The sequence below is a fragment of the Dryobates pubescens genome, chromosome 1, assembly GCF_014839835.1.
Source record: "Dryobates pubescens isolate bDryPub1 chromosome 1, bDryPub1.pri, whole genome shotgun sequence".
NCBI lineage: Eukaryota > Metazoa > Chordata > Aves > Piciformes > Picidae > Dryobates > Dryobates pubescens.
Window position 1 is genome coordinate 23,868,747 of NC_071612.1, and position 11,709 is coordinate 23,880,455.

Genomic DNA, 11,709 nt, shown 5'->3' on the forward strand with positions numbered 1-11,709 from the left:
CGTTTATATCAAGGTGATTAGCATTCTGCAACTGGATCTTTTCCATCACTCACTAGCAAATCAATTGTTATCACATCTGCTTGTAGCTCGTATTTCCCCAAAGGATCTCATTGATCACATTGTTTTTCCATTTTCCAATGTACTCTCTGACCTTTTCCCTCAAGGCCTTGTGCAATTCACTTTAGTCAATCACTTCTTATTGTTAGCTCCTGCTTATCTTTGTTTCATTGGATATAATTTGCTTTGCTTTGCTTTGCTTTGCTTTGTTTTGACTCTATGTTCTGTAACTCACTCACTGCTCCTTCCAGCTCTGTGGGGTTTGTGTGGCAGGATTTTAGTAGCAGAGGGCTAGAGAATCACAGAAGCATCCAGGTTGGAAAAGACCCTCAGGATCACCAAGTCCAACCCAGAACCCTACTCTACAAGCTTCACCTCTAAACCACATCCTCAAGCACCACATCCAAACCACCTTTAAACACATCCAGGCTTGGCGACTCAACCACCTCCCTGTGCAACACATTCCAATGTCTGACCACTCTTTCCCTGAAAACTTTTTTCCTAATGGCCAGTCTAAACCTACCCAGTTGCAGCCTGAGGCTATTCCTTCTTGTTCTATCACTACATACCATTTTGTTCTACCACTAATTACAGTGGTGGCTCCTGTGAGAAGCTGCTAGAAGCTTCCCTGGCTCCATCACTGGCCATGGCTGGGTGGACCAGCAACAGTGATGGTGTCTCTGCAATAATATATCTAAGAAAGGGAAAAAAAGAAGAATCTGTGAGAAAACCTGCAGCAGAGATGGGATGTGAAAGAATCAACTATGTGGACACCAAGTGAGAAGGAGGAGGGGAGGTGTGTTGGACCAGAGACTCGCCTGCAGCTTATGGCAAGACAGCAAGCTGAGTCTCTGCAGCCTCTGGAGGTTAATGATGGAGCAGATGCCCACTTGCAGCCCATGGAGGACCCCACACCTGAGCAGGTGACTGCACCTAAAGAAGGCCATGATTCCACACTGGAAGAGGCTTCTGTCAGGACCTGTGGGGTCACCGACAGAAAGAAGCCCCTGGAGCAGGCTTGATGACATGACTTGTGACCGTGCTGGGGACCCACACCGGAGCAGTCTGCTCCTGCAGGACTACACTCTATGAAGGGCACCCACACTGAGCAATTTGTGAAGCTACTCATCAGAAAAGGATTCACAGGAAAGGAGTAAGGGTTTAAAGCAGCAATAGTTTGGAGGAACATCTCCCCAGTCCTTTCTTTTTCTTGGATTCTCTGTTTTCCCTGACCATTCCCTCTCTTACTGTCTCGCTTTTTGGACATCACAATCATGAATGAAAGGAACAATGATGATGGCTTACTGAGCAACTGGATGATGAGCCAGTAATGACAAAAAGCCTTCTTTATAAGAACAAACTTTGTCATTGCACAGACCCATAGCACATTCATCACAAGACCAAAAGAGACATCCCTCAAAACCTTGACAATAGGTTGTAAGGAGATGAGAGCAGAGCTTGACAGCAACTTTCTGCTTGAGAATACTGCACTACACCCAAGCTGCCAAGGGACTCACAAACAATCCCCATCAGAAAAGAGGAAGGGCTAACAGGAGAAAATTTAGAAGAGAGAAAGGGTTGGCACCTGAGCTCCCACAGTGTATGCACTTCAAAGGGGTGTATTTCCAATTAGTTCTGGACTGGAGCTGTAAAATACATGTTTGAAGTGCAGCATCCTGAGTGCATCTTCCCTTTTAGTTTGATCTCAAAAGAATCCAACCCAGATGCTCCAAGATTGTTTCTGCCTTGGTAAGTAAGAATGACTGAGTATTTCAAAGCACACAGGTTGATGCTTACATCTTGAAATTAACTGCAGAAGCTAAAATTCTGAACTCCACACATCATAGACACACTGAGTTTATGTCAGTAGGGAATAGCCAGTGAACTTGCAGCATCCTCCTGCCATTACACTTCACCTGCAAAACAGACCCAAAGGATGAGAAACCTCAGAGTCCAGCAGCATAGGTCTGCTACACTGGGAATTCCAAAATAACTTACTCATCTTTTCCCATCTGTCAGCATGCTGGTGCTGGTAAGCCAAGCACTTCACAACAGTGGCAACCCAGAAATAAAGTTAAATAAGATCAGGGGATAGGAAACATTGTTACGTAGCTTGTTACTTTTAGCAAGTGGAGATCTTTCCAGCCTGTTTTCCCTATGAAAAGCCTGTACAGGCTTTCACAAACACAAATAAACCAGAATGGCAAATGTCAACAGGCTCTGAAGTCCAACCACTCCCAACCTCTGTCAGCCAGTGAATGATGCTGTAAATGTAATGACACAAATCAGCTCTCTCTCTACTACAAGCAGAACTCCTCACGCTGGGAACACAAAAGGAAAGCTCTCCAGGCCTTCCTTTTTCTCTACTCTGAAACTGAAGGAAAAAAAGGGAAATGTCCTCCTCTTTTCACACTTCTCACAAGAATGTGTTTATAGATGTGGGGGTGGATGCTTGAGAATAAGGCATGCTCCTCTACACAACTGTATGCTGTGGGAAGGTTCATCTATTGCCTTTCATGTCCAACACGATGTATGAAAGCCAATTTAGCTTTCTGGAGTATATGCTTTATTTGAGTACAGGCAAGGAGGAATTCAGCTTGCTGTCTGCAACAACTGCTTCATAGATGCAAGACAAAGAGTCTCCACGATTTTCATTATGTGGCTTATCTAGGGAAAAAAGGTAATTGTTGAGTGGTATCTACTTGGAAATATCATTCACTGATCATCAGCTCGGATGACAGAGGTCACTGCTATCCTACTTGATTGTTTCATAGAATGTTTAGGTTGTTCTAAGGAAGAGCTTAGCATCAAAAATCAAGCTGGGACACACACACACACAAATGAAATAAAATTGGCAAAATAAAACAGAGTTAAGAAAACAAATGGGTGAACAACCTAAAATCAAAACCAAGGAGATATCATTATGCCAATTACCACTTCTTTTTCTTAGATTTAACTCTGTAGGTTATTTTAAATGCAAAATAAAGCTGTTGTAAGCTTTAAGTTTAGCAGATTCAAAACCAAATGAAAACAAAATAACAAAGCACACAAAGCACAGTTATAATCCAAGGACTGGTGGAAGGAACAAGCCTAGAGAGATCTTTAGATGAAATTGTACTTATTCCTTTTTAGTAGGCATCCCTGTGACTGATATTTTCAATTGAGTATTGCAGGTAAGAAATGTGGGCTTGAATTAGAGAAGTTTCCCTGGAAGTGACCTGGGGGTACTGGCTGATAGTAGGCTGAACATGAACCTGCAGTGTGCCCGGGTGGCCAAGAAGGCCAATGGCATCCTAGCCTGGATCAGGAACAGTGTGGCCAGCAGGAGCAGGGAGGTCATTCTCCCCTTGTACACCGCACTGGTTAGGCCACACCTTGAGTCCTGTGTCCAGTTCTGGGCCCCTCAGTTTAGGAAGGATGTTGACTTGCTGGAATGTGTCCAGAGAAGGGCAACAAAGCTGGGGAGGGGTTTGGAGCACAAGCCCTGTGTGGAGAGGCTGAGGGAGCTGGGGTTGCTTAGCCTGGAGAGGAGGCAGCTCAGGGGAGACCTTATTGCTCTCTATTACTACCTGAAGGGAGGCTGTAGACAGGTGGGGGCTGGTCTCTTCTCCCAGGCAACCAGCACCAGAACAAGAGGACACAGTCTCAAGCTGCGCCAGGGGAGGTTTAGGCTGGAGGTTGGGAAGAAGTTTTACACAGAGAGAGTGATTACCCATTGGAATGGGCTGCCCGGGGAGGTGGTGGAGTCACCATCATTGGAGGTGTTTAGGAGGAGGCTTGATGGGGTGCTTGGTTGCATGGTTTAGTTGATTAGGTCTCTTCCAACCTGGTCTATTCTATTCTATTCTATTCTACTCTATTCTATAACAAACAATGGGAGAGAAGTTGGATGAAAGGAAAGTGAGAAATCAAAAATGGATGAAAGCTTGGAATAAAAAACACCTGGGCAGTGCTGCCACAGTAGGGGATCAAAAAAGCAATAGCCACATTTCTGGTCAAATGTCAAAAACCTCTGTTGGTTCAGATTTGTTGAAATGCTTTTTGATAGCTTAACTACCAGCAGACTTTCTGTGGTATTATGCAATACCTGCCTATGCCACTCATGCACTATGCAGGATCACATTGTCCCCTGGTTTTTCCACATCTGACATAACATTAACATGAGAGGTAAAAGAGAATTTAGGGAATTTCAGGTTCCCATTCTGAAGTTTTGAGGGAAAAAAACAGAAGGTTTTTTCAAACATGCTTTTCAAAGTGCACATTAGCTTTGTATTGTGCTTTCCATGAAAGATCTTATAGCTGACCTGCAGTCATCTGAGCATGACAAATGCACCTGAAATTAAAGGGAGTTTGAACCCCTCTACTTGACTCTGGTGAGACCCCATCTGGAGTACCGTGTCCAGTTCTGGAGCCCCTGTTACAGGAAGAATCTGGACAAGCTGAATCACATCCAGAGAAGGGCCACAAGGGCTGGAGCACCTCTCCTGTGAGGACAGACCGAGAGAGTTGGGGCTGTTCAGCCTGGAGAAGAGAAGGCCACCATTATTGTGGCCTTCCAGTATCTCAAGGGAGCTTACAAGAAAAATGGTGAGGGACTTTTTGGGGTGTCAGGTAATGATAGGACTAGGGGAAATGGAGCAAAGCAAGAAATGAGTAAATTCAGATTGGATGTTAGGAAGAAGTTCTTCACCATGAGGGTGGTGAGACACTGGAACAGGTTGCCCACGGAGGTGGTGGAAGCCTCATCCCTGGAGGTTTTGAAGGCCAGGCTGGATGTGGCTCTGAGCAACCTGATGTAGTGTGAGGAGTCCCTGCCCATGGCAGGGGGGTTGGAACTGGATGATCCTTGAGGTCCCTTCCAACCCTAACAATTCTATGATTCCATGAATATGAATGTAAAAATTACTGTATACTGGTAAGTGTCATGACAGGTGATGCATTAATTAAAGTGGTATCAAAAGTGGAACAAACACTTCACCCTAATTAGAATAGAATAAACCAGGTTGGAAGAGACCTTCACGATCGTCACGTCCAACCTATCATCCAACACCAAGTAATCAACTAAACCATGCAACCAAGCACCCTGTCAAGTCTGCTCCAGAACACCTCCAGTGATGTTGCTAAATACTGTAAAATATAAAATGGTGATAAAACACCATTTGGACAGCACTCAAGGCAAAAAGGAGTTCTACAGGAAAGGACATTAGGATTTGATTGGCATTGAATACATAGATAATGCAACCTCAAACTCAAGCATGAAACAAAGTATCAAATAATTTCTAATTAACTAAGCACTAATTATCCTGTGCACTAAATCAGGGGAGATTCTTGGCAGGGCTGAGGGACAGGAAGAATGCACTTATATAACTAAGTGCACAGCTGACTTGCTCTTGCATGGCTTTAGCAGCTGCAGGCTTCAGCTGTTGCAGACCCAGTAGTTACAGGCTACATTGCACCTGTAACTTTTGACTATTCAACACCTCACTTTGTAACTGTAATAACATTTTCTGGACTAAATTCTATCCTCATAGGCCTGTAAGTAGTAAGAGACCCTACCAAGAAGAAAATCTGACCCTATTAAAAGAAAAAGAAACCCAAACTATCCTAATCCTGATTTTACTTCCTTTTCTTCAATATGAATTTAAATAGGTGCTATCCTGATTTTTTTTTCCAGAATAGGTGTTACAATTTTTTTTTAATCTGGGAAACAACAAGTTCCTTATTTTATCCTAATTCTAAGCTGACAATACCTTAACAGAAATACACCATGATGAAATTACAAATAGCAATTTTGTTCTAACAATGCTTGTGTGCCCAAAAATACACAAAAAATGCATTTCCAGAGGTCTGCTCTAGATGCACTTCCAATGACAGCTTTCAGGAATTGTCTTTGGTAGCCACAGTGCAAAACCCAACTATTCAATCATGCACTATATGAAGGGCATGTAAGGCCAGACACTCACACAACCATTTTACTGTTCTAGCTGAAAAAAATAACTGCTGGAAATCTCAAACTTATTACTTGTAAGCTTTAGAAATAACCTCAGAACTGCACCTAAATACTGACTGATGACTGTTGTGCCATAAGCAAGACATAAATTTGGATGGCATCCACTTGCAACCTTGTAAGAGCAGACTAGTGATGCTAAAACCCTTCATTTGCTTTAAAAATAAGAAGTCATAACCTAAATAAACAACAGTAAAATCACAGTACATTAACTAGTCCAAGCTGTTGCAGTAATGCTCATGTTCTAGTCATTTTAATTTTAGTATTAATAAAACTTTTTAGGAGCTTATCCTAAATGCTGGTTAAAAACATTCACTTAAAGATGCCAGCAGATTCATTTTAAAATCATAGAATGGGTCAGGTTGGAAAGGACCTTAGAGATCATCTACTTCAGCCTCCTGGCATGGGCAAGGATGCCTCTCAACTAGACTCAGCTGCTCAAAGCCTCATCCAATACAGCCCTGAACACTCCCAGGGAGGAGACATCCACAGCCCATCTGGGCAACCTACTCCAGAGTCTCACCACCTTCATACTGAAGTATTCTGCCTAGGATCCAACATTTTTCATCCAGTTACTGTCAAAAATAAGAGTAAAAAAGTTATACACAGGATGGAGAGTTCAGAATCCAAGGGTACAGGTCACTATGACTGGCTAGACAGAACAAACCATGAGCTGCTAGAAACCTTATTATATAATGTATAAAGTCTTCTTTGGATTTTGCAGAACTAAGAGATGAAAGAACAAAGAATTCAAACAGTTTAAGCAGCAGGGGATGGCAGTCTCAACATCTTAGCTATGGCTGCCACCTCCAGACTGCCACTTCAGTTTCTCTTCTGGTTTGAAATAGTGAGAATTACATACCAGATGAAGTCAGTCAGCCATATCAATCATTTCTTTGTTGACAGTCATTCCTGTTAACAAATCCCCATCGCTGCACCAGCATCCCAGCAACCATTTTGTGTGGAGGTGGAGAAACACAACATCTGAGGCAAAGCCATTAATCTGCTGATCTTAGCAGCAGTCCCTGCAGAGCAGTTCAAAGACTCAATGGCAGGGCAAAATGTGAACAAAGACTATACCATAGGACACTTCAGCTAACAAAACACCCCAACTGCTCTTCTGCTTAAAATAAATTCAGATAGATTGTTTTAATAATAAATTTAACTTACATTTGAGATGCTGCTCCACAAGCAAATGACCTCCCTGACTTGAAGCACTAGCAATGGTACGTGCTGCCTGAATGCAAACACATTGGAGAAGGAGAAAAGTGAGGCACAACTGTGTTCTCATCTGCTGCAACCTCCCCTGGCAGTGAAACAGGCCAGAACCAGCTACTTTCTATTTACTCCATCTTGTGTGTCCATGTGAGAAATCTTTACAATCAAAACTTTAGTTTGCATGCACACACACCCCCCCCAACACTGCATTCAGTATTCACAAACCCTAAAATTCTAGTGATTCTTTCTTGTTAGCACTTCAGCTTTGTTTCTTACGCTCCAAGTCAGTGTCAAAACCCCAGTGAAACACTTGCCCATTGAAGACAAAGGTAAAGTTCCCATTTAAGGGGTTGAGCTCAACAACACAAGTCTTGCTGACCCATTGCCATTGCTTGCTCATATTTATTGTTTACTTATACCAACATGAAGAGGATTTGCCAGCAGAACAAGCAAACAGTGAATTCAAAATGTGAAGTAGTATTTCAGCATTCCATATTTTATACCCAAAGTCCTGGTACAAATCCAATAAAATCAATGCCTCTGTACTAGAAATTAAACTGGAGATAGCTACCATAAAACTTCAAACTAGAGAAGAAAAGATTTAGACTGGATAATAGGAACAAGTTCTTTACTATGAGGGTGGAGGAACACCGGAACAGATTGCTTAGGGAGGTGGTTGAGGTCTCATCCCTGGAGATATTCAAAGTGAGGCTTGACAGGACTCTGGGTAGCCTGATATAGTTGAGGATGCCCTTGCTTACTGCAGAGGGGGTTGGACTAGAGGTCCCTTTCAACACAGACCTTTCTATGATAAACTGTTTATCTTTGCAGAAAAGTGCCATTTCCTGTGCATGAGTCATCTGACTGTCTCTGGGCGCAATTCCTTCCTATATATCCGCACTCACACATAGTATAGATCCACTGTTTTCATTCTCCTAAAAACCTGCCAAGGAACTTCAAACTGAAGCTACATAACAGACACAGTCAGAAATTGCAAACATTACCTCCTGAAACTGAACCACACAACTCTAATTAGCCCCAAAACAGACATTCAGAAGAAGATACACTGAGAAAAAGGTTAATGAATACTGAATAGCAAGAAAAACCAGAATAGGAGTTGGCTGCGAAGGAGGAGTTTCAAAAGCACTCATCTGATCTAGCTAGACTATGTGCAGACACACTGGCAGCAGGTTTGAAAGCTTTTTAGTATATTTAAGCTTATCTGTCAAGCACAAGGCAGCAGGTCACTCTGACTCAGCTGGGGTCTCTCTACCCTTGTGTTCAAAAGAGTATTCTTGGCTGTTCACGTGCATCCACAGCCAGGTTCATTTCTGAGCAAAAATCCTGAACTGCAGGATGTCTTTCTCTCTCACAAGCTCCCAAGCCAATAAAATGGCACCTTGCAGGTAACAAAGACAGAAACACAATGCCCTGTTTAGCAGACAAAATCCTGACAAAATATCAAGAGCTGAGAGGAGGTAGGAAGCCTAGAGACTACAAAGAAGCAGTAGTAAATCTGCTTTCAAAGCCATCTGCTTGAAACCTGTGTACAACTTGTACCACCAAAGTGGCCAATAACAAAGTTATTTTCTGGTTTCATTTGTGCACCCTGGCAAAGCTAAACTTTGGGTTAAACTAAATCATGTGCAGAGATTGTGCCATTCTGGGGTGTATATGTAGGGCTGTAGTTAGTAGGTCAAGAGAGATTCTCCTCCCTCTCTACTCTGCCCTGGTGAGGCCACATCTGGAACACTGTGTCCTGCTCTGATCAACAAGGACCTCTGGGAACTGCATGAAAGAGTCCAGTGCAGAATCACAAAAATAAACACCTCACTGGAGGTGTTTAAGAGGAGACTGGATGAGGCACTTGGTGCCATGGTTTAGTTGATTAAATGGTGTTGGTTGCTGGGTTGGACTTGATGAGCTCTGAGGCCTTTTCCAACCTGGTTAGTTCTATTCTATATTCAAAATCCACCTGGATGTGTTCCTGTGTGATCTGGTATAGGTGATCCTGCTCTGGCACGGGGGGTTGGACTGGATGATCATTCAAGTTCCTTTCTGGCCCTAACATTCTGTGATTTCACTGTCTCACCCTCAGGAGAGTTTTTCTTGCATTCCAGAAGTACTAATTTTTATATTAATTCTTCTTTGTAGTTTCCATGGATGTGCAAACACATACCAGCTGGATAGTTTCTGTCCTTCTAGTACAGATGCATTAGTTGGATTGGTAAAAGTGAAGAGAACTTCTGTGCTTACATCTTTGTGTGTCGCACAGGAAATTACGCTATCCATGAAGCTGGGTCTAACTCAGGAATTGGTTTTGGTTCTGTCAAATTTATCTGAAGAGTTGTACCTACTGTCACATTAAGGCACTTTGCAAAAGCTGAAACATGACCCCCCAGTGCAGTTTCTGAGATCTGTAAAATAAGGGAACAGAAATAAGTGTATGTCAGTTCTTCTGTCTAACCATGTGGTAGTGACAGTAGGGCCACAGATGCCAGCAGCAGCTTTTAGACCTTCCAAAGCTGTTTCTCTGCAAAAATGGAGCTGGACTAGGAGTACAATAGTTTCATCACACTTCAATGACAAATGCATCATCAAACTAAAACTGCTAGACCAAGCTGAAAAGAAATAATTTCACCAGAAAGATCTGATTTTTTTTTTCTCTTTTCCAAATGCTATTATCACATCTAAGAAAACTCTTGTAATAATCATACAAAGTTTTCATTTTCAGATTACCTGTTTGAATAATCCCTGAAACAACAGAGAGGTATTCCTCAGGTTCCTGGTCAGTGGAAATCTCTTGACTGCCTCCATCTAAGGTCAGTAGGTCATAAAGAAGCTCTGAATTCTCCACCCCACAAAGCAGAATCACCACTTGATTCGCAGGCTTTAGAACACGTTCCAAAAAGTAACTTCTCTTTCGATTTAGGCAGTACAGAAGGCCACATGACAGTATCAGGACTTTACATTTATAACAGGGTAAATAGTCTAGTTCCTGGTGCTTGAAAGAGGAAGTCTCTAGATTGTAGAGTAATATTCCTCCTTCGCTCACTATGTGTCCAAAAAGAGATTTTAAATACAGAGCCCACTCTTCTGCTTCCTGCTCATATAGCACGAGAATGTCCTCCGTATTTTCTGGAGAGAAGAAAACATCAAACAAAAAGAAAATATATTATTTCAAATGCATTTTGAATCCATTTTAAGTATCAGAAGACAGCTCATTAATTTTCCCCCCTCTCAAAATCTGAAGATGCTGAAGAACCAACACAGGTCATTATCATGAAATGACAACTCTCAGCATATTCAGAGACCCAGGCAGAAAGATTGTCCATGGAAATGCTGGTAAAATGACTCAGAATATTTCATGTGTAAAGTAGCTTCAAGTACTATTGCAGAACAAATACTGAACCTGCAGTATAGAAAGCAGGGCACATTCACACATCCTGCTCACTCCTTGATTCTTGAAAAATAGGTGATACTGTTACAAATGCAACAGTTAGCTTAAAGCGGCTGAAGTAAAGAATATACATTTGAACACTTGCCATGATCTGACTTCATTAGGAAGGGGACTGGTATATTTAGGGGGAGAAGAGGAGGCTCAGGGGAAGACCTTATTGCCTTCTACAAGTTCCTTTCAGGAAGCTGTAGACAGGTGGAGGCTGGTCTCTTCTCCCAGGCAACCTGCACCAGAACAAGAGGACACAGTCTCAAGCTGCACCAGGGGAAGTTTAGGCTCAAGGTGAGGAAAAAGTTCTTCATAGAAAGAGTAATTTGCCATTGGAATGTGCTGCCCAGGGAGGTGGTGGAGTCCCCATCCCTGGAGGTGTTCAGAAAAGGATTGGATGTGGCACTTGAAGCCACAGTTTAGTTGTCATGAGATGTTAGGTATGAGGTAATAGGTTGGGCTTGATGATCTCTGAGGTCTTTTCCAACCTGGTTGATTCTATGTTTCTATGATTTTGGCAGCATGTTATTGGGATAGTCATTAGTGACCTATCTTTTCTGTCCTTATTCCAACAAAATTACTTACAAACCTTCTGTTTTTTCTTTTCAGTTCTGCTTTCCCTTTAAGATGTAAAACATGATGCTAGTAAGAAGACTAATACACTTGCACTGTGTTTCTAGGATGACAGTATAGAACAGAGGCAACAGGCACAAGCTGGAACACAGGAGGCTTTTCACTTTTAGCACTGGCACAGGCAGCCCAGGGAGGTTGTGGAATCTCCCTCAGAGCTACTCAGAAGGTGCCTGGGCATGGTCCTGTGTCTAGGTGGCCTTGCTTGAGCAGGGTGGTTGTACAAAGACAGCTTCCAGATGTCCCTTCAAACCTCAACCATTCTGCAATTCTGTGAAACCATAAAACCCTGTCATTTGATGACCAATAAAATATGCCAGGGTGGTTTGATACCCCTCAAGCAGTTCAA

The 11,709-nt window shown here is 42.5% G+C and overlaps 1 protein-coding gene across 1 annotated transcript in view; it reads right to left on the reverse strand.

The window, feature by feature from the left end:
- Positions 1-10,427, reverse strand: part of BANK1 (B cell scaffold protein with ankyrin repeats 1) — a gene marked incomplete at its 5' end in the record, with an annotated part of 126,426 nt that extends 115,999 nt beyond the window's left edge. The window contains 2 exons of the mRNA XM_054172946.1: positions 2,659-2,724; positions 10,022-10,427. Coding sequence (XP_054028921.1) covers positions 2,659-2,724; positions 10,022-10,427 — 472 coding nt within the window. The remainder of the gene's footprint in view (positions 1-2,658; positions 2,725-10,021) is intronic.
- Positions 10,428-11,709: the final 1,282 nt, after the last annotated feature.